Source organism: Ochotona princeps, chromosome 17, assembly GCF_030435755.1.
Source record: "Ochotona princeps isolate mOchPri1 chromosome 17, mOchPri1.hap1, whole genome shotgun sequence".
NCBI lineage: Eukaryota > Metazoa > Chordata > Mammalia > Lagomorpha > Ochotonidae > Ochotona > Ochotona princeps.
In genome coordinates, this window is record NC_080848.1 from 36,631,451 (window position 1) to 36,654,997 (window position 23,547).

Consider the following 23,547-nt stretch of genomic DNA (forward strand, 5'->3'; position numbering starts at 1 on the left):
AAGGATGAGGGTAAGAGGGTCAGATCTGGGGGGGAAGGAAGAGTAGGAAGTTTAAATGATAAAGACACCTGAATGGTAGGTTTAAAATTAGCTTAAAAATCTTGGCATTCTTTTAAACTGACCAGAAATAATCTTGCTTTCATAAGTAATGCATACGTCCTTCTAAAAGCTTATGTCATTAGTTACTTAGCAAATGCTTTTTCACATATATACTTTCAGTTTAATTCGTTAATTCGAACTTCAAAGTAGTGGAATCTGAATAATTTTGATAACACAGGTTCTGTCTAATCAATACTTTCAAAAATTTTATATATTTGAAGGGCAGAGTTAGAGAGAGGAAGGAAAAAAGGTCCTCCAACTGCTGGTTCACTCCCTAAACGGCCACAATGGCAAGGGCTGAACCAGGCTATAGCCAGGAGCCAGGAGCTTCTTCTGCATCCCCTGCAGAGATATCAGGGGCCCAAGGACTTGGCCATCCTCTACTGTTTTCTCAGATAAGTGAAGTGAAGTAGCTGGTACTGAAAATGGCACCCATATCAGATGCTGGCACAGCAGGTTGTGTGATAATCCACTATACCACAACACAGGCCCAGATACTGCAGTTCTCGACTATGAGAGCTCCATTGTGTCCTGACGTCAGAGTCCACAGACCTTTGCAAGCAACACCAATAACAGGTTTCCTGATGTGTGAAACAAGTGTGATAGAGATAGTGTCACTGAGTAAGATTAACTGCCCAAGAGAAGAGATCAGGGAGGAACTTGTTGCCCACGACCTCCCTAGAAAATAAGAGAGAAGGACCAGAATCCTCTGCAAACTGACTTACATGTCTGTGAAAAGAGCTGGAGAGTCGGGTCGGTGAGACTGCACGTCCTGCATGGCATTCCACTCATTGACCGAAGACTGATCTGAGTTGATGTGGCTCTCATAGTAACTCACCCAGGTGAGAAACAGGCTCCCTGGGTAGTAGTTATGCATTCTGGCCACTTCACAGGCTTTGTGCAAACTCTGCAGTGCAGACCTGAAATACATGAGCACTGTAGAATCGTGACGGTACCAAAAGACCAACAACCCATGATGTCCCCCAGACTCTGAAACTCTGATGTTACAGAATTTGGCCCCTGGAAAATAAACACTGTTCAATTCCTACTGTACCATATTATCCAGCCATACCCAAAGAACATGATGAAAATAAGGAGTCAAGGGGAAGGAGAACTGGCAACTTGTTAGTGAAAAAGATCTAGGACCCTACTGCACTCATGACCCTACAGTTGTGGCTTTGCAATATCACCAGGAAACCAAAGATCTCAATTTACTATACAAGGATATATTTTCCTAGGCACAGAATCACATCACAGCATATATTCTCTATGACATTTAGAATCTCCAAAAGTTCACACAGATAGATGTGTCTGTGCCCTGATGCCATGTCCTTTAATGTCCCACAAATACTGATCTGATGTCACCACCCTTGCTGCCTTAGCCTCCTACTTTAAACCACTGATTCACACACGTGAGCTACTTTCTAAGACCAGCTCTGGTTACTCTGAGATAATTAAACATTTTGAATTCAGGAGCTCAAGAAGGGTAAACGAAACTGAAAAGTTCCTTTTCAGTTATACCCTAGGGAAAGGCTTAAAACAGAAACACTAGGAAGAAAAGCTGTACAACAGCAAGGACTTCTCTATGACTGGTTTACTAATGCATCTCAATGGTCAGAGTGCCTACTTAGTTGGAAGCTCATTTAGTTTTTTTGAATTAAAATGTCCTCCTATTTATACACATACGTTACTAAGGGAAAAAGAGTAAGAGTAAGTAAGTAAGAGAGTAAGTAAGGCTAATGCGTTGCTGCTTTTATCTTAAAAATTCCTTAAAAATCTATTTTCCCCTCATAACAAAAGCGATCCATGTTCAGGTCAGAAAATTTAGGAACTTCAGATAAAAAGAAATATCCTACAATTCCAGAAGCAAACACCGTTAGGGCTTCAGTATGGGTATTTTCAGTCTTTCTATGTATAGAGACACAATAAAAAAAACCATGAATATATTCTATATATAATTTATAAGTCATTCTTTTACTTTCCAGCTTGTCATCAGTATCATTTTATGTCAATGTAACATTCAACTAGATAATTTTAAATATTTGCATAATTAGTAACACACTTTAATTCCAATTTTTCAGATATTTATTTTCTACTTTTCTGCTATTCATGGAACACTATAAGCATTCTCACAGCTAAAACCTTTGACTACTAACCTGGGGTAAATTCCTGTTAGCATTATTAAGTCAAACAACAGCCAAAATAATAGGGCACACTGGCAAATCACTCTGCAGAAAGCTTGCCCTGGTTCATTCCCCCACCAAAAGTAAAGGGCCATATCTGTTTCTCGAATCCTTGTCCACCCCATATTAGGCAAACTAAGAAAAAAACTTTTTTATGACCAAATTAATAGGAGAATAACGCATTAAGCAATGTTTACTAGGGAAACAGATTTTTCCCTTAAAAACATAGTTGCAGAACCTTTTGAAAAAATGTTATTATTCAAAGCAAGCCAAATTCTCAGAGAGAATTTCAGTCAAAAATCCTGGGGTCAAAGGTAAGAGCCAAGTCAGTACAATGGGCAGAATAATCACCACCTGCTTCCCTTCATCCAGGAAACCATGCTTCCAAAGCTTGCAACACCACAGGGTCTGCAGCAGCTGCTGTAGAATATACTTGTGGCCTCCTTAGGCACTTCTTTTGCTATAGGAGTGTGAGGCTGCAGCAACTACCTCCTGTCAAGGAAACACCTGGTCTAAATTCTGCTTTGATTCACAAAGCATATGTGCTTTTTTTTCTTTGATTTTCAATTCACTGTTCTCCATGTGGTACAACAGAAAACGTTAATTGTGCAGTGAGTTGAAAGAGATAAGAGTAGTCAATCTAATTTCAAACATGAAAACTTGATCTAAGGTTGTTGTTACTTGAATCAAGGCTGCTTTGTCCTGCTCTACAAAATACACCTAAAATAGTCATTTACAGTACTGTGCTTACTGCTGTACGCTTTTGCATGGTATCGGAACACAGTTATCTTTAATTGATCCTTAGTTAAAGAAAGGAAGTCTTAAATTACCCATGAGAAATTCACCTGGGAGACATGCCCTAAATCTAAAATTCTGGTTTAAAAACAAAGCTGAAACTGTCATACCTCAGTAACTACACTCGATAAAACTGTCACTTGTTTATTGACTCTTAGAACTCCACCCACTTCAAACCTATGAATTCTATTATTTAAGGGTAAGATGATCAACCAGGAGTCCTTTCCAGGCTTCTTTATTTCTTGTTTTTGTTTGCCTTCTGCCCACTCCACTCGTCACTGGGACCTCTACTACAGAGCATGAAGCTAAATGAGAAACTGAAGTTTAAAAACCTGACTAGTGGATAGACTTCAAAGTTTAGAGTCACGTAATTTTCTGGTTATATTTGATCGTTTTTTAGATAATCTAACAAGAGAATAAGAATCTGTTCTGTCTAAATGTATGAGACAGACCAGTTATAAAATCCTTCTAAAGCCTCAGTTTTCTCAATTATATAAGGGGCCAATAACGTTATTTTTAGGGATTGATGATTAAATATAATCTAGGTAATGTACTTGGCATACAGTAAATAATATAAAAGTGTCAGCACACCAGTTACTAACAATTATAAGGGTTTCCTTAACCTTTATTTGCATTATGCAAACAACCAGTAGTGTTAATGAAAATTTATCAGTCAGTGTTAGCACATTCAGCAGTGTGATGTTCTAAGACTCGGTTCTGAGGCTAAGTAACTTAGTCATTGGATAAACCTGTAAAACTCAGTTCCAATAGGTGTCAGATCCATCAGGAATCTTCTAGAGCCAAAAAATATTTCTGATCTTAACTGTTCGCCAGTGCTCAAGGCCTTCTACTCTAACAATTCAGAAACTGCATTTCTAGGTTACCTTTATCATGGCCCTAGAGACAGATAATACAAAATCCTATAAAAAGATAACATATTCTCATACCAAATTATACCACTTCAAATAATATTAAAAAAACAAGAAAACAATGTTTCAACAACATACAAAACATTTTTACTTGTAGAGATATAAAATTCATCTTACCACATTGCCTGTACAGAAACAGGTTTGAATATATGAACTCTGTTATCTGTTGACACGCTGAACCCACTGATGACAGAAGAGAATAAGACAAAAATTCACTAATGAGGACAGGTTATTTCAGCTGTGAGTTGCCAAGGCTGCTTCCCAGGCTAGTAACACCTGGCTCAGTAGAAGAAAATCATGTAACACTAGAATATACAAGCTGACTAAAAAGTGTCAACCAATTGATTTTTTTTCTGTCAGGAAAAACAGAATCCTGGGTTGGAGTTGCAGTTTCCTAGCTGTAGCTATGAACAAACTATTCTGTATATTTCTATTTGGAAGACTTATGAGTTCGTTGCAAACTTGATTTGGTTTTATAAACTGCAGCAAACATCTTAGTCTCTTGGGGACATTCTAAAAACACGAGGAGGCGGGAGTGGGCTGGTCACTGGAAGGAACTGGCACAGGAAAGGGGTTACACTGCGGGCCGACAGCTGGCAGAGGTTATTTGAAACAGAACATAGCATCCTCTGGGGGAGCATTGCAACAGCCCTGTATGCTCAGATTAAAGAGTGAGCCAACAAACAAGTTCTTTGTTTGGATTCCTACCAGAGAAGGCCCTAAAAAACAGAAGTGAAAAACCCTGGCGAGTCGTAATTTTTATCCTCCCCCCCTCCCCCCAAAACAGGAGTTTAAAAGAACTCACTGAACTGGTGATATGACAGTTTGGTTACACAGACTGGCTTTCCACTCAGGTGAATGAATAGGCACTAAGATGGAACCATATACCCTGGCTTTAAGTAGAATAAAAAGGGAAAGCTCTTACCCATCACCATCCAAATGAATTAGGGTGTCACTCCAGAGAGGAAGGACTAAGCCCATAGTACAAGTGCTACTGCAAGAGAAGAAATTATCTATGTTACTTCTTATTCCACTTGGAAGCAATTTTGTTTATTTACTCTTTCAACACCAAGGATAAACATTTACATTCTGGTCTAAGTGTAGTTACAGTGAAGAAATTTCCATTATTTTACTATCAATCTCACCCATGGAATCAGAAGCTGTTTAAAGTTATATGTTTACCAAAGAAATTATTGGCTGAGCTCCCTGTATTACTGCCTTGCAAATGGCCATTACCTAAAAATTCTAGGCAATTAATACTGACTTCCATTTAGCAGGTGTAAATCCAGGGTACAAAATCCAACTCAACTCCAAGGATTCATTAAACCTTTCTCTTTCTTTCCTTTCTATTGCTTCTTTTCTTTTAGGATTTATTTATTTATTATATTTATTATTTATTATATATGTTATTTATATATATTTATTATTTATTTATTCGTTTCAAAGGCAAAGTTACAGAGCAAGAAAGAGATCTTCCACTTGCTGGTTCACTTCCCAAATGGTCACAACAGCTAGGGTACGGCCAGGCTAAAGATTAAAACTCTATATCTTTCTCTCATGTGGATGGCAGGGACCCAAGTACTTGGGCCATCTTCCCTTCCACAGGGAGCTGGATTAGAACTACAGCAGCTGGGACTTGAACCAGTGCTCATATGGGATGCCAGCATTGTGTGTAGCAGCCTTACTAACCCACTGCATTACAAAGCTGGCCCCAAAGACAATTTTCTTTTTAAGCTCTATTTTTTTGGAAGGTAGCTGGGAGATAGTGAGCAAGCACTTCCATCTGCTGGTTCACTCTCAAAATGGAGTCCACCTGTTAACAGCTGAGACCAGACCGCAGCAAAAACAGGAATTAGAACTCTATTTGGGTCTCCCATGTGGATGACAGGGGCTCAAAAACTTAGGCCATTTTCTACAGCTTTCCCAACCACATTAAGGTCTGAATTACAGTCATATGTAATGTTTGTTTTGCAGGTAATGGTGGCTTAATTTGCAATGCTAGCCCTTCCAATGGTTATTTCTAAAGGCCAGAACTATTATTGTTGGTAGCTGAAGACCTCAGAATGATTGATTTGCTCAATTCTAACACTGAGGTTTATGTAGATTTACTGAATGCAAGAATATAATAATCATAAAATAATTATTAAAGGTTTGCAACAAAGTTAGATAAAACAGATACAACTTAAACAAAACTATGCTTGCTAATTATGCACTGGATTAGCCTGCTAAAGAATTAATAGTCAATTATGTAATTTCGTTGTGTCTCAGCCTTTTCCATCTGTACAACTGGGATGAAAACACCTTCTTCACTGTATTACTTTGAAGATTAAATGAGATAGCAAAAAAAAATGTGTGTGTGAGGACCTGAAGCACAGTTACTATACCCTTGCACTGTGCATCTGTCACACAAAAGATCTGGACTCCATTTCCTTCAGCAGCACAACTTTTCAACAAGTTATTTAATCTCTTCAGCCTTAACTTCTTTATTTTTAAAAAAGATTTAGTTTTCATTTATTTAAGATGCAGATATCCTTGTGGCTAAATCCTCGCCTTGCATATGCTGGGATATCATATGGGTGCTGGTTTGTGTCCTGGCTGCTCCACTTCCCTTCCAGATCCCTACTTGTGGTCTGGGAAAACAGTCAAGGAGCCCAAAGCCTTGGGACCCTGCACCCATGTGGGAGACCTGGAAGAAAACTCCAAGCTTCTGGTTTCAGATCAGCTCAGTTCTGGCCGTTGCAGCCATTAGGAGAGTGAACCAGTGGATGGAAAATCTTTTTCTCCATCTCTTTCTCTCCGTAAATCTGACTTTCCAAGAAAAATAAATAAATCATTAAAAAAAAAGATGCAGTGATATAGATTGAGAAAAACAGAAAGGAAGAGATAGAGGCGGGGGGGGGGAAGGGAGGGAGGGAGATCGTTCATCCACTGGTTTACTAATCAAATAGTTATATTGGCCATGGCTATGCACAGAGCCTGGTGCCTCTTCCAGGTCTCCCATGTTGGTGCACAGGTCTCAAACACTTGGATCATCTTTGACCTCTTTCCCAGGTCCATTAGCAAGGAGCTGGATATGAAGCAGAGTAGCTGGGACTTGAACCAGCACCCATATGGTAAACTGGCATCATAGGCAGTAGCTTAACCCAGTATACCACAATGCCAGTCCCTAATTTCTTCATCCTAAAATGCAGATAACAAAACCTATTTTCATAAAGTTATCATAAATATTTAAAAATTTAAAGTAAGACAATATACACGAATGCACTGTCCTGCAAAACAAATGCTGACCATGGATCTGAAGTGGGTTTTCTAACACATCTGAAATGACTAAAGGAGTGGGGAGATGAAGGAATTATATGCAGAGGATCTAAATTTAAAACAAGAAGGACCTACACTCTGGCACAGTGGGTTAAGCCTATACTAGTGATACCCAACTGTCTGCTTCAGAGCTCAGCCAGGCCCATCCCTGGCCGTTGTGGCCACCTGGGGCATGAAACAATGGATGAAAAATCTCTTTCTGTCTATTTTTGAAATAAATGAAATCTTCAAACTACAGCAGCAACCAGATGAAGAATATAAAGCTTTAATTGCTGAAGTCACTGCAGGGCTAATGAAGGTCTGTTCCTCATCGGACTGTTTGCCATACTCGTTGGCCTATTACTTGACATTCTACTAGTTATTCCAGAGCACAGGCAATCCCGACTAAGACTAGAACAGCTTTACCTCACCAAAACCCTGGGCCCGAACACTCTCAGCACAGGTGCTATGCCAGAGTCCAAGAACAAGTAAGGCAGCTGAGTAGATGAGGTGGGTGCAGAAAGCCTTGTTTTGAAAATGGTTGAAATGTAAGAGAGAGAGAGAGAGAAACAAAATGCCCTCTCAAGACAGAACTGGGTTATTTAAAAGTCAGGAGTCAAGAATTTCAACCAGGTTTTTCAGGTTGGTGGAAGGAACACAAGAGTCTGAACCAATATCTACTGGCATTCAAGTGCATTAGTGGGAAGTGGAAAGTGGAGACGACTTGATCTCAGGCACTGCTATATGAGATGCAGGTATCCTTCACCAGAACACCCACCCCAAAGACTTATTTAGTGTCCAATATGTATCAGATAGTTTAAGGCATTGAGCTACAGAGATAAATTACTACTATTCCTTTTTTTTTTAAAGATTTATTTATTTTTATTACAAAGTCAGATATACAGAGAGGAGAGACAAAGAGGAAGATCTTCTGTCTGATGATTCACTCCCCAAGTGAGCTGCAATGGGCCGGTGCTGAGCTGATCCAAAGCCGGGAACCTGGAACTTCTTCCGGGTCTCCCACGCGGGTGCAGAGTCCCAAACCTTTGGGCCATCTTCGACTGCTTTCCCAGGCCACAAGCAGGGAACTGGATGGGAAGTGGAGCTGCCAGGATTAGAACCGGCGCCCATATGGGATCCCAGCTCGTTCAGGGCGAGGACTTTAGCTGCTAGGCCACGCTGCCGGGCCCAAAATAAATTACTACTATTTCTAAACACTATTTTCATTTGAAATATAGAGTGATAGAGGAAGGGGGGATAAAGAAAGGAAGAGGGGAGACAGACAGACAGAGAGAGAGAGATAGAGAGAGAGAGCGTGAGCTCATCCACCTGCCAGGTCACTCCCCAAATGGCTGCAACACACAGGTCTGCGCCAAGCTGAGGCCAGGAGCTAGGAACTGCATAACTGTATCTGGGTGTCCCGTATGGGTGGCAGGGGAGCATGCACTTCAGCCATCTTCCACTGCTTCCTCAGGCACATTAGCAGGGAGCTGTACAGCAAGTGGAACACAGACTTCAAATGATGATTCAATATGGGACACTGGCATGGCAAGTGGTCAATCACTGTGCCACAACGATGGTTCAACCAAAGAGAAATTAAGAAACAAAATGCGGGCAGATGTTTGGCTTAGCAGTTCAGAAACCATTTAAGATGCTCTTTTCCCACTCTGGAGTCCCTGGGCTTGAGCTTTGGCCCTTTATTCCAACTTTCTGCTAATGTGGACCATGAAAAGAAGCAACCGATCTTTCAAACAACTGAATCCCTGTTGACCACATGGAGACACGAATCAGTCAAGCCCTGCACATTGTAGGCATTTGAGGAGTGAGCCAGCAGATAGGAGTTCTCTTATCTCTGGCTCTCTTAAAAAAAAAGGATCAGTGCCATGGCATAACAGGCTAAGCCTCCACCAGTGGTGCCATCATCCCATACGGATACCAGTTCAAGTCCCAGCTAAAATTTCTTTCTTATTTTTTATAAAAGATTTATCTATGTAAAAATTTTTTTAAATTGAAAAGTCAGATTTACACAAGGAAAGACAGAGAGAAAATCTTCCATCCACTGTTTCACTCCCCAAGTGGCCGCAATAGCCAGAACTGAGTTGATCCGCGGCCAAGAGCCAGTAGCCTCTTCCAGGTCTCCCATGTGGGTGCAGAGGCTGAAGGCTGTACTCAAATGCTTTCCCGGGCCACAAGCAGAGAGCTAGATGGGAAGTGGGAAAGGACATGGACCAGCGCCCATATGGGATCCCAGTACATGCAAAGTGAGGCCTTTAGCCACTAGGCTGTGTTGGGCCCGCAGCTACTGTGTTTCTGATCCAGATCCTGAGAATGGCTCAGCAAGACAGCAGGGAAGGACCCATGTCCTGGGCCCGTGCGCAGGTGTAAGTCCCAGGAGAAGCTCCTGGCTCCCAGCTTCAGATGGGTCCAGCTTCAGCTAGCCACTGTGGCTATTTGGGGAGTCAACTAGCAGATTAAAGATCTCTCTTTCCCCCTCTCTCTTTGCTCTGTCTCTCCTCTCTGTAACTCTGCTGTTCAAACAAACAAACAAAAAAGAATCTTAAAAAAAAAAATAAAAAAATGAAATCAGTTTTCTTGACAACTTATAATATATTCAATTCATTTTGAAAACCACAGAATATCTTGCCCACTTTCCTGCAGCCCTTGAATCTTTTTACCCTAATTAACTATGTAAAGATTGTCAAAAATACAATTAAAAAATGGAAAAAGTTTAAAAAAACACACAGAATAACAATTGCTAGTTTTTCATATCTCAATTTACTTTCTACAAACTAAAATTTTCTTTTGTTAGTGGTACTTGGCAGATATGTTTCAAGCAGGACTTATTATAGAACACAGTGCAGTTCACCAAGGATAAATTATTGGGTACATACATTAAGAAACATTCTTTCTGGTAAAGTTTAGGACAAAATTAAACAGATAAGATTAGACCTGCCCTACGGTATAGCAAGTAAAGCTGCTGCCTGGAGTGCCAGCATCCCATCTAAATGCTGATTTGAGTTCCTGCTGCTTCACTTCTGATCCAGGTCCCTGCTGATGTGCCTGAGAAAGCAGTAGAGGATGGTTCAAGTGCATGGGCCCTGAACCCATGTGGGAGACCTGGACGAAACTCTTCTCTCTCTGTAACTCTGCCTTTCAAGCGAAGGTCAGGAGATCTGCAGTCTGTAACGTCTGCCTTGAGAGGAAGACTGCCGAAGTTTCCATGCCACCTCAGTTCCTGTTTTGTGTGTTTTTCAAGCTATGAAGAACTGAACAAAGGAAATATGAGCAGAACTGCTAACTGAACTTTCTACAACAGCGAAAATCTTTTATATGTCTTGCCTAATATGGGAGCTACCAGCTACACAAGCTGCTTAGTACTTGAAATGTGGTTAGCTATCTTTAAACACTGAAAATTTTCTTTAAGTAGCCACATGTAGTTACTGGCCACCAAACTGGAACACACAGATTTCAAGAGATAAGAACCCCACAAAAGGTCCTAAAATCCTAATGAATACAGACAAGGTTGGTACTCTTCAAGGAAGATGCTTACTGAAGGTTCTCTGTTGTTTAGGTAACACTAGCAGTTAAAACCACGTAGGAGAAAACCTCTTAAACATAGTTTACCAGCCCGTGTAAAACCAAAGTGCACAATGATATGCTATAAGCGGTGTACGAGCTAACAACTCTGGCTCTGTGATTCCTGTAAACCCACAAGTCATTTTCAAGTTGACTTATGTGTAATACGCTTGGATAAAGACTAGTTTGAGAAATCTTCTAGTGATGATGTGATCCTCCTCCCCACAATATTGGGGCGATTAGAATCCTTCTCTTTCTCCTCCTAACTTTGTGGCTGAATTCCCCCAGGGCTGGGTCACACCCCTAGCTATTCCACAGTTCCATTCTAGTCCTGAACCAGGAAGTCAATGCTTTCAGACATCTGGCAGGATTTCCGGAAGGTTATTATCTACAGTGTAAAGATCTGCTTAGCAGCCACATTCCACAGTCTTCCCAAGATTTCTCAAGAAAAAAGGGGAAAATAAAAAAGAAAATACTAAGAATTAAGGACACAAAAGTCAGGTTCTATACCAATGTATAATATTTTAAGTTATGAAAAATGTAGCTAAAGCCAAAGACAGATGATCAAAAAAGGTTCTGCCCCAGACTTAAGGACTACTGCCCTCTCCTCCCATTATTTAATTAGAAGAAGGAAAAAAGGAGGCATAAGATTGGTAAAAGCAAGGTTCAAAACCATGCATAAATATGTAAGAGGCAGGAGTTGAAGTGGGATTTCTTTGAAGTCAGGTCCATTGGTGCACTACCACAAAGGGTATGTGCCCAGCCATTTTAGTTTATACAGAAATGAAGGAAAGAGCAGGAATAGAGAGTAAACTAGGAATATACAATTACAGACACCCTTGTCTCTCAAGACCACAGCTGACACTTCTATGTTTTCTAGTTTCATATCTTGAGCTTTCATGACAGGAACGCACAAGATTTTTTGGTTAAAACGGCAACTAGAGAAGACCTAAAATGCTGTTCTTTCTTTGTCTGACACAAGCGCACGTGTGCATGTACACACACACACACACACACACACACTTTGGTGGTACCATACCTGTCATTAGAGGAGAAATCCATTCCCAGGACAATGCTTTCTTCAGTGTCTTGTCTACCATTAGTTGAAACCACTACCATATACCGTGTTCGATTCTGGTAAGTACTTTCCAGTCTTACAGCCTGGGGGTTAAAAAACAACAGAGATATTGAGGTAGTTAGAAGGATAATTCCAGAGCATAAAGCCTTTTATATCAGCATTATGCTACACCACACTCAGGGAAATAGTAGAGCCAGTAATTAGGAGATTTAAAGGCAAATTCCAACCAATCTGAATATTAACTATAAAATCACTGTTAAGTTCTTTACTAAATCGTTTGCAGGGAGATTTAATGGTAACTAGTAACTACATCTTAGAATTTCTTTTATTTTCTTTTTTTTTTGAGACCTTTTATTCAAGATTTATTTTTGCTTGAAAGGCAGATTTACAGGGAAAGAAAGAGGGTGATCAAGAAAGAGAGAGAGATCTTCCACTGACTGGTTCATTCCCCAAATGACCACAAGGCCTAGAGCTGACTCGATCCGAAGCCAGGAGTCAGGAGCTTCCTCTGGGTCTTCAGGTGGATGCAGAGGCTCAAGGACTTGAGCCATCCTCTGCTGCCTTCCCAGGCCATAAGCAGGGAGCTGGATTGAAAATGCAGCAATAAAAAAAAGGGCTTCTGTCGAGAGTGGCACACGCAGAGCGGCTCTGTTTGCTCTGCGTGCGGAATCGACATCAAGAGATTTTGGAAGCATAATTTTTTGGTTTGTGGGCAGCTGGTGATCGTTGGTCCTAGTACCCGAAAAAAAAAAAAGAAAGAAAAAAAAAAAAAAAAAGAAAATGCAGCAATGGGGCCCGGCGCCGTGGCCTAGCAGCTAACGTCCTCGTTTTGAACACGCCAGGATCCCATATGGGTGCCGGTTCTAATCCTGGCAGCTCCACTTCTCATCCAGCTCCCTGCTTGTGGCCTGGGAAAGCAGTGGAGGACGGCCCAAATCCTTGGGACCCTGCACCCATGCGGGAGACCCGGAAGAGGTTCCTGGTTCCTGGCTTCGGATCGGCACAGCAAGGGCTATTACGCTCACTTGGGGAGTGAATAATCAGATGGAAGATCTTCCCCTCTGTCTCTCCTTCTCTCTGTATATCTAACTTTGTAATAAAAAATAAATATATCTTAAAAAAAATTTGCAGCAATGGAGATGTGAACTGGTGCCTACATGGGATGTCAGTAATGCAGGTTGAGGCTTAGGTTACTATACCACAGTGCTGCCCCCTCTCCAGTGATAATAAAGAAATTTTTAAAAAGAAGTCTCTCAATTTTTGCCAAAAATTTTTAAATGCTTATTTACATTTAAAAAAGGTCTTCAGAAAATCTGAATGTTAATGTAGTAACAATAATATTAATATAATAATGGAATTGTAGTTACTATGCTTTTTCTTTAAGCATCTTAAGTGACATCACCTGGTGTTTGAGTTTTATTATATTCCAGCAACATAAGAGAGAAAGTCAGGAGAAGGGAAAAAGAAAGAAGGCAAAAATTAAAGCCTGGTGCGATGACTCAATGTCTAAACCCTCGCCTTGCAATCACTGGGATCCTATAAGAGTGCTGGTTCACCAGCTCCTTTCTTGTGGCCTGGAAAGCAGTAGAGGACAGCCCGAAGCTTTGGGACCCTGCACCCATGTGGGAGACCTGGAAGAAGCTCCTGGCCCTGGATCAGCTTGGCTCTGGCCATTGCAGCACATAAATCAGGGTCCAGCGGCGTGGCCTAGCGGCTAAAGTCCTTGCCTTACACGCGCTGGGATCCCATGTGGGCACTGGTTCTAATACCGGCAGTTCCACTTCCCATCCAGCTTCCTGCTTGTGGCCTGGGAAAACAGTCAACAATGGCCCAAAGCCTTGGGACCCTGCACCTGCATGGGAGACCTGGAAGAACCTCCTGACTCCTGGCTTCAGATTGGCTCAGCTCCAACCGCTGCTGTCACTTGGGGAGTGAAGCATCGGACAGAAGATCTTCCCCTCTGTCTCTCCTCCTCTCTGTATATCTGATTTTGCAATAAAAATAAATCTTTAAAAAAAAAAAGTAAATCAGAGGATAGAAGATCATCCTCTGTCTCTCTTCCTTTCGTAAACCTGCCTTTCCAATAAAAAAATAAACACATCTTTTTTAAAATTGAAGCTGAGTAATGAGTCTATGAGGATATATTTCCACCCTAAAATGTTTGGAATTTTCTTAAGAAGAGGTTCAAAAGGACACTTTACAAAGTTTAAAGTAAAGTTTGTAGATAATAAAATAATGGTTTATAAGTAATATTCATTAAGGCATTTCCATATTCAGTGTACACAAAGCATAGGTGCTGAAGACTCAGAAAGTGGAGGAGAAAGACATGGTTTTTACCTGCAGGGACTAACCTGTCTGTTCGTTTTGTAATTGTTGATCATAATAAAAATAGTAATACAATAAGAGCCTTTGAAGCCAGGAAAATGTACTCTGCAGGCAATTTCCTTTGTATAAAATAACTCTTGCTCCTCATCTCAGAAAAGAAACAGTTTTAGAACTCTGCTTGAAGTCCCCTTAACTCCGTCACTATTCCAAGATGGCCAGGGAAAGAGAAGACCAGGCACTGCTACAGCTCAAATGACCTGATGAGCAAAGGAGAAGCGGGACTCCTATTGCCGTCTTCCTGTACCTGTTCTGACACTCTTGGGAAAAGGCAGTGGTGCAAACAGCAGTCGAAATGGCTACACTAAAGCTTGTATGGAATAACAGTTGACAGAACAAGAATATGACGTCCCCATTTGGATGCTAAGTGCGCAAGATAGACAGCCATGCTGCTAACTTTACATGCCATGAAGAAACACAGACTTCAAAAACCAAATCCTCTTAGAAGCTAAGAGAAGCTAACATTTAAATTGAGTAAGGTATAGACCAGGAATAACAGCCTGTTACAGATTTATGGAATCTCAAGTCCTGCCGCTGCCTTGGCGAGGCCACGCTGTACGGTTTCAAGGGAACAGCACAATGCACCTACAGCTATTGTCAGGAATAAATGCATGCGAACTGGACTGACTGGCTAGTAGCACTTACTTTTTCTCTCTTTGTAGAAACAACCTACAACATGCTAAGTTAACTAGAAAACATACACCAGAATTTCTTATAAGCAAAACTTCAGATACTATTACATATTTAAACTTGGGCTTGTCTTGGCAAGCTCTGACCTAACTGTTTAGTTTTCTGAATGGTTAAGGGCTCTTTATCCAGTCAAACCACTGAGAATGTCTGGCAAGGCTCAAATACAAATGGCTTGAGAACAACTAAAGCATGCTTATAATCATTTATCTGTAGCAATTTGGAATTGATTGGCTAAGCTGATAAAAGGAAAAAAATTAATAATCTCCATAAATATTACTTATAATGAAAGTCATCAGGCCAAGTCAGAAGATAACATACAAGAGTTTCCAAGTGATAATCAGTGCAACCATTAAGTGTCTCTTAAAAAATGGTGTATTTACTTATATATTTATAATAGCAGCATTTTAAATGTTCGGTTCCTCCTTGCTTAATCTTATTTTCAGATAACACCTCTGTGCTCCCCATCCCTTCCAAACTAATGGGAAAAAGCCAGTCACTTTACACTGACTTAGGTTTGAATAAGAGGTGCATGTTAGATACACTCAATTTTTAAGCTTGTTAGATGGGAGAACAGCACTTAGAATTTTAGGATTTGATCACAGGCCTCCAGACAGTGTTTATAACAGTTAACAAATTCTTACCAGAGGCCAGCAGCTAAGGTATTGTTTTAATAACTACCTCCTAATTAGAACAATTAGATTAAATCTTTAAGAAACAATTCTGAAATGCCAGGGAATAGGACCTGAGACTCTTAAGTTCCTTTTAAGCCTGAAGATTTTAAGTTAAAAGAGTTAACTAAAATTCCATGAGCCACAAGCAGAACGAAAAATATAGTAACCATCCTGGTTTAAAGTATCTTTCATGGTCCTCTCCTGGGCAAGACTGTAAAATCATACACACACACACATTACATATACACACACATATATGTATATATGTATATATACATGTATATACATATGTATATATGTATACGTGTATACATATATACACACACACATATGTAATTCAAAAGCGGATTTCACAGACAGAAGGAGAGAAAGACCTTCCATTCACTGGTGTATTCCCCAAATGGCAGCAATGGCCAGAACTGAACTGATCTGAGGCTTTCAAGGCTTTACGTCATCCTCTGTCGCTTTCCCAGGACATAAGCAGGGAGGTGGATGGGAAGCAGATCAGCCAGGACACAACATAAGGATCCTGGCATTTACAGGTGGAGGATTAGCAGGCTGAGCTATCACGCTGGCCCCCCAGGATTTACAAAATCTAGCTTAATAATCTAATTTATCAAGTCAATCAGAAAAAATACAATTTACAAGGGTAAGTTTGCGTATAACAAACTAAACTGAAAATGACAATATTTCCAGTACTTTCTCTGTCTCTAGAGCTTATATGGAATAATCAGCTAGAATAAACAATAATTGAGATCCTTTCTGGATTTTGAAACCCAGCAGCAATAACAACTGAGATATTTTTTTACAAGTTCATGTATTGACTAAATTTAAAATCCAGTTACAAATGCCATATGTCTGGATCCAACCATCTTAGAACTCTTGTAGGTCTGAGAAGCACCTCTGTCTTGGCTTCATTCCTGAAGAATCCAAATGTTTTCAAAGCTCAACTAGTAAAGAATACTATTAAAGTTACCCTCTGTGTTTTTTAGATGCTTTACCTAACTACAGGCAATTTATAAACAGTACATGATGCAAAAGCTTCTCTCTTTGGCATCAACATTAGGAAATACCACTTTATGCTTATAACACACCTCTGCCTTTCATTTCTTTTCAACAAGAGACTTACATCATGCCCCTGCATGCAATGTTTACCCTCACTGAAGTCACCTTATAAAGACTCAAAGTCTAGACAAGCAGCTCACTCAATCCATCAGAGGGAAAGGTTTCAAAAGTATATAAATACTAATTTCGAGCCAAAAGAACAAAGCAATATCCATAGCAAAAATTAAGATAGGTTTCAGACGTGAGGATAATGAACCAAAGAACAAATCAAAAGATTAGAACCTGAAGTCTCTGAACTAAGATAATCTATACAGTTCTCAAAATAAAAAACGACTTATAAATTATACTGTTATTAAAAACCATGATTCATTCACAGACATGGAAAGATATCCATGATAAACTGTGAAGGAAGCAACTACAGAGCAGTATGCATTATGTTGGCTTACATATGGATGTGTGTGTTCTCTACGTGAAATCGCACACAGAGGCACACACAAGACTGGAAGGAATATTTTCCAAATCGCTAAGAATGGTTGTCTCAGAGAGTGGGATACTTTCATCTTTATACAAGGGGCCTTCAGAGAGTTCACAGAAATTGTGTAGCATGAAAAAAATATGAATTTTAAAATGTTTTTGCACCAAAAATAAACTTATCTTTTACTTTCTTTTTTTTCACAAATGTTTTGAAGTACTCTTGTACCTACTTATTCTGTCTGATTTAGCAAAAAAGTATCTCACATAATATAATTACAGTTAGAAAAAATAAACTTGATTTTATTTTGGAGCAAAAAGCCATATATTATAAAAATCTAAACCAAAAAACTAATTTTCTTGAGTTATCCTGCAAAGCACTTAACAGCTTTTTTTGTACCATATTAGTACCTCAGCTCTAGTTAAGAACATCAATTAAAATTATTTCACATGTCCTGAAAAATAGTAATTTCCCAATGTTTTAAAATTAAATGCAGGTTTGATCATGTGCATGAGTATCATAAAACCACTTCCTTTATTTTACCAGCTACAGTTTCTGTAACTATGAAAGTTAATGCTCAACACCCACACTTGGAACTCAGACCTTCCCTGGAGGAAAAGCTTGGCTTTCATCTCTTTTTGTCAATGCTAAAACAAAATATAGGATTTGACTAAGTTATTAAAAAAATAAAGGCAAGCCTTCCAGCTGACCATCAAACTTTTAACCTTATGCACAAGTCCCAAGATAAGAGTTTTAGCATTCCAAATTTAACTCCAAACAAAAGCCTTTGCTTTGAGTCTACAAATGCCCCTTTCAGTTAGAAAAGTGCTAATTTGTCCGAAGCAATACAATGTGTTCACTCATTTTCTTGAAGATGACTCACTCAATAATCTCAAACATAATGACTATGTGTTTGCAACAATTCAAAACAACTGTAAAATGGTTTGTCAGTTGAACTCTGAATTAATTCAGAGGCATCAGTTACATTTTCTGAATTTATACTTCGTAAAATAAAGGTGCAAAAGCCGCTGAAGTTGCAATTCTGTTAGGAAAACAAAAGATTTCAATGCTGACTCTGTCTTTTTAACTGCTTTCTTCATATTCTCCCAAGTTTCATATAGTCAAAATTATTTTAATGAATGTAGAGGCCCAAACTCCAGAAGTTTATCACTTACAAGATAAGGTGAGTAGAGTGAGTGGTGACAGACTGGCTTTTAGCTTTACTAAACCACACACTTCTCAGAAGCAACCATTCTCTGGAGCACCTAGTGTGTACAATTGATCACTGTTACGGGTTTTAGAGGATCTGTATGGTACTAGTAGTGTCAGTATCACTTGGCAACACAAATTATCACTGATTCCCTATGGTCAATCAAACTCTGCAGGCGGAACTCACTATTGCTGGGTTAAAAGAAGCTGTTCCCGGGTGATTCCCAAGGAGTCTAAAGTCCAAGAATTGCTTCGTTAAAATAGTAAGAACTGCACCCTTTAAGCTCTGTTCACTTTTTTTTTTAAAGATTTATTCATTTTTATTACAGCCAGATATACACAGAGGAGGAGAGACAGAGAGGAAGATCTTCCGTCCGATGATTCATTCCCCAAGTGACTGCAACGGGCCGGTGCGCGCCGAGCCGACGCCGGGAACCTGGAACCTCTTCCAGGTCTCCCACGCGGGTGCAGGGTCCCAATGCATTGGGCCGTCCTCAACTGCTTTCCCAGGCCACAAGCAGGGAGCTGGATGGGAAGTGGAGCTGCCGGGATTAGAACCGGCGCCCATATGGGATCCCGGGGCTTTCAAGGCGAGGACTTTAGCCGCTAGGCCACGCCGCCGGGCCCTAAGCTCTGTTCACTTTTAAAGAACTGTTTAAGAAAAAAGTAAATCTATAAAAACAGACAAAAATTAACAAAGAGTTTGAGAGAAAAATGACAGAATTCAAATGCAGAGTGACTAAATGAAGCAAGAACTGGTGATTACTGAAGAGTTCAGAGATTTGATCATCAGCTTTCCACAATCTTATATTTCACTCGTCATCTCTCTCCTTGAGCAAAATGTAGACATTCCCCACCTGAGATCACTGTGTTTGTGGCTCTCATTCCATATCCAAGTAAACACTGTATCCTGGAAGGGGGCATTAGCACACCTGGATTATTACAGTAATAACCAAGCAGACCTCCTTGGCTTAAAATAGCCTCCCTCTCTCCATTCCCTATTAGCTTCTGAGAAATGTTCCTTATAATTCTGTAGCTACCGAATGTCACTGCTTGGATAAAGTGCCTACAGAAGAGAGACGGGATATTAACTCTAGTTGGTAAATTAGAAGGCCAGATAAGCAAGGTAAATGAGTGAAGTAAGCCACTGGAGTACTAAATGGACGGAAATACTTTCTAGTTTCCAGAAAGGAACATCTTACTTGTGTTTTTCTTATAAGAAAACTAACAATGCAGTGTCACCTATGGTGACACTTCAGTTTCTAAGAGATAAGACAGCTAAGAACCTATGACACACTTCTCCCGTTTCAGTATTCATGTTTTGCCATGTGAGAATAAAATCCCAGTACTTCCAGAAGTATTTTCAATTCTGAAAAACAACGTCTGGATTTTTAAAATTTTATTAAAAAAAAATGTTGTCCACATAGTTGGGGATGTACGCCTATGTGGGCCTTGGATTAGGGTGGAAAGGGTCAGGTCTGGTGGAAGGGGAAGAGTTCTCTCCCTGCTGTCAAACTGTATCAGTAACTGGGGATGGGGCGACAGTCATTTGATGCCTTGGAGATCCTGATGTGACAAAGAGTGTTCTGAAGGTGTTACTGGAGTGGTTTCGATAGTTCTGAGACATCATTGGCTTAGTTGCACCAACGTTGAGAAAATCTTCCCAAGGTCTGTTGGCTGACCAAATCCACTTTAGCACATCCACAGACCCAGAATCTATGAATTTTTATATGAAATCATCCAATTAAAACATTCTTACATTAAAAAAAACTATATAGCACAAAAAATGTCCTGTGGCTTGCCAATGTGAAACTTTCAATTTAGATCATTATATCCATATTTGCCTTCCTCATTTTTCCAGTCTCTATTTTCCCTGCAGCAGTAATAATTCCCATATTTGGGTGGCATTTCACATTCTTAAATGTTTTCATGTTAATTCAGTTTTCTCAAATGTAATAGGTAGTGAGGAGACTACTGAGGCTCTAGGTCTCCTGATTCATTTTGGGCCATTTCACGCCTTCCTGACCCTCCTTACCTACTGTGAACAATTTATGCCATTTTCTAAAAGATTCACTGAGCTCCATTGCCTTCATAAAATCGTCATCAATTTCCCAAGTTTTTCTTTGCTTTTTCTGAACCTTAGCATAATGATAGTCAGTCTTACAAACTGGTGCTTACCAACGGTCTTGGAGAATCAGGCTATTTCATACCACTTTACATTAGCTTATACCCCCAATTAAATTCTAAGATCCTGGATGATGTGGACACATCATTCTTCTTTCTAGTTCTACACTATTCCTTGTATTATATTGGGACACACAAATGACTATTTAATGTTGGCTATATTAGACAACCATTTAAGGAAAAGCTGTGATGCTACCACTCACCAGCCTGATGTTGTCTTCTGGACGGAGTAATATGAACATTGCTTGGAGATGCTGTTGGAGATCGCCTGGTAAAATTTACAAGCCAAAGAACAGTTATTCTTCATTTTAATGTGAACAGAGAGGATTTCTTCTACCTTAGTGACTTGTAAAAGAAATTTCTACTTCATTGAAGGACTGTAGTTAGACACAGAAATTAAATGATACAATGACTAACTTGAAGTGGAAAGAAGAAGAAAAACTGCATCTTTACACATTCTCTGTTAGCCTGTACTACACTGAGGCTTGTGTCTGTAGTACGGAAGGTACGCTTGAGACCAATTTTGGTTTGTATGATGGCCGATGTTGATGAGCGATCTGTTGGGCAGGCAGCGCTAGCTGCGCCTTCAGCTCACTGAAGGTAGTGATGACAGCATTTTGAAAACGGGTGTAGGGGTTGGGGTTTGATACAGTGGCAGAAGAATTATTACTAACTTTTAAAATGTTAATTTCTCATTTCTATTTCTATAATCACAGCTTTCAGATACACTTAAGATTTTTGTTTTTTAAAGTTTTATTTATTTATTTAAAATAATGACAGGAAATGATAAAAGGAGAAAGGGAGAGAGGAATGGTGGGGAGAAAGAGATAGAATCTTCTATCTGCTGGTTTACTCCCAAAGGCCTATGACAACCAGGACTGGGCCAGGCTGGTACCAGAACTCCAATCATGTGAGGGTAGAAAGAATTTGAATACTTGTGTCAACATCAGCTGCCTTCCAGACACGTTAGCAGGAAAAAGTGGAAGTGAGATGGGATTCCAGGCCCTCTGATATATAGTGTGGTCATCCCAAACAGCTTGATTTGGATCTCGCAGGATCCTAAGGCTTTGGGCAATCCTCGACTGCTTTCTCAGGCCACAAGCAGGGAGCTGGATGGGAAGTGGAGCTGCCGGGATTAGAACCGGTGCCCATACAGGATCCCGGCGTGTTCAATGCAAGGACTTTAGCCGTTAGCTAGGACACCGCGCCGGACCCAGAACTTATATGTTAATATGTGATATAATAGTTTCTGTTATACAGTAATGACAGTGAATTTATTTACACTAGGAACAAATCCTATCCTTTTCCTTGGGCTACTACAGAACACAGAGAAATTAGCAATTTAATCTTTGGTTAGTTGAAATGACTTCTGCATAAGTTACAAGGGAATATCTGAACAATGTTAGCTATTAACGTATTAGTTGAGAATACACTTATGATTCTGTTAGAGTATTTAAATTTCTAAAAAAATTATTTTCATCTTATCTGGAAAGGAAAGGCAGATGGGGGAATCTTCCATTTGTTGGTTCCCTCTCCAAACGCTCACAAAATCTAGGGCTGGGTCAGGCCAAAACTAGGAAACTGGAACCCAACCTGGGTTACTGGCAGGGCCCCAAATCCTTGAGCCGTCCTCTGCTGCCTCCCAGGACATGCATTATAGGGAGCTGGAATCTGAGGCAGAGTTGGGACACAAATCCAAGGACTCTGCTGTGGGATGTGGGCATCCCAAGCACTCTTTTCAATGCTGCACAAAATGCTCACCCCTCAAAGGAGAGTATTTGCTTTCCTTATTATTATTCTTTTAAAAACTTTAATTGAGCAATTATTCTATACAAAAGGCATTCTGGTAAAAGCTAGAACAATGATCTGTGTGAGCGAAAGAAAAGTGAGGACAGCACAGCAGAATGCTTTCTTTCACTGTTCAAACAACTGTGGGAGAAATGGTGAGTAGGTGGTCAGAATTTTAAGGACAAAAGGCAAGACAAACCAAGAAGGGAATGGTATGTACATAGCTTTACCTGCATGCTTGTTGCGTCTGTGGCTGATTCTTGGTGTGGATGAGCCATTTCCCCGTGGCAGAAAAAGAGCAGCACCTTTGACAGTTAGAAAGCTCTCGCTGATGCTGTAAGGGGAAGAAAAAATGAAAAGAAAGTAACTTACTTAAGGAGAGGAATGCAGATTCACTTCAGGACTATTTTTTTTCCCTCAAGTACAAAATTCCAACCTCATGGGATAAAGTAAAACAAATCAAGAAAGCTCCTGGTTACATATACAGCCCTGTGTGCACAAAACATTTTATTTGCAATAAAACTTAGCCTAACAGTCTACATATACATTACAAGATAGCAGTTAAGAGTGAAGTTTCTGGTAAGAAAATAAATGGACAAGCATTCTGAGTTTGAATCCTTTGCTTTGCTATTTCCTACCTGAGTGAGATTTTTCAGACCTAAATGATCTTACTGCTAAACAGTGATAATGAAATGAAGTTGTTGTGATGACTCAAAGAAAACATAACTGCTTTATATTTTCTTCTAAATGTACTTATTTTATTTAAAAGGCAGAGAGAGAGAGAGAGAGAGAGAGAGAGAGAGAGAGGGAGGGAGAGGCAGAGGCAGACGACAATGAGAGATCCTTTATCCACTGGTTCACTCCTCAAATGCCTGCACAGCTGGGGCAAGGCCAGGCCACAGTCAATCCAGGTCTCCAGCACGGAGTTGGCAGGGATGCAATTATTTGAGCCATCATCTGCTGCCTCCCAAGATGTGCATTAGCAGGAAAATGATGGATGCTGGAGGAGTGAAGCTACAGATTACACACTTTAATACGGGATGCGACGTAACTGCTGCACCAAATGCCTATTCTGAGAATATAGCTTTGCAAAGAGGTGCTAGAATAGCATTAAGCCTTTAATAAATAT

The 23,547-nt window shown here is 40.0% G+C and overlaps 1 protein-coding gene and 1 non-coding gene across 3 annotated transcripts in view; one reads left to right on the top strand and one right to left on the bottom strand.

Moving 5' to 3' along the window:
• SSH2 (slingshot protein phosphatase 2) overlaps positions 1–23,547 on the bottom strand; it is a 225,664-nt gene that overhangs the window by 38,577 nt on the left and 163,540 nt on the right. For both annotated transcript variants that reach the window (XM_058675962.1, XM_058675961.1), the window contains 6 exons: positions 22,649–22,752; positions 20,834–20,898; positions 11,919–12,040; positions 4,932–5,000; positions 4,124–4,189; positions 825–1,019 (listed from right to left, as the gene is read on the bottom strand). In XM_058675962.1, coding sequence (XP_058531945.1) covers positions 825–1,019; positions 4,124–4,189; positions 4,932–5,000; positions 11,919–12,040; positions 20,834–20,898; positions 22,649–22,752 — 621 coding nt within the window. The remainder of the gene's footprint in view (positions 1–824; positions 1,020–4,123; positions 4,190–4,931; positions 5,001–11,918; positions 12,041–20,833; positions 20,899–22,648; positions 22,753–23,547) is intronic.
• On the top strand, positions 12,566–12,700 carry LOC118759723 (U11 spliceosomal RNA). The gene has a single exon (XR_004996376.2). It is a non-coding gene; the product is annotated as a U11 spliceosomal RNA (small nuclear RNA).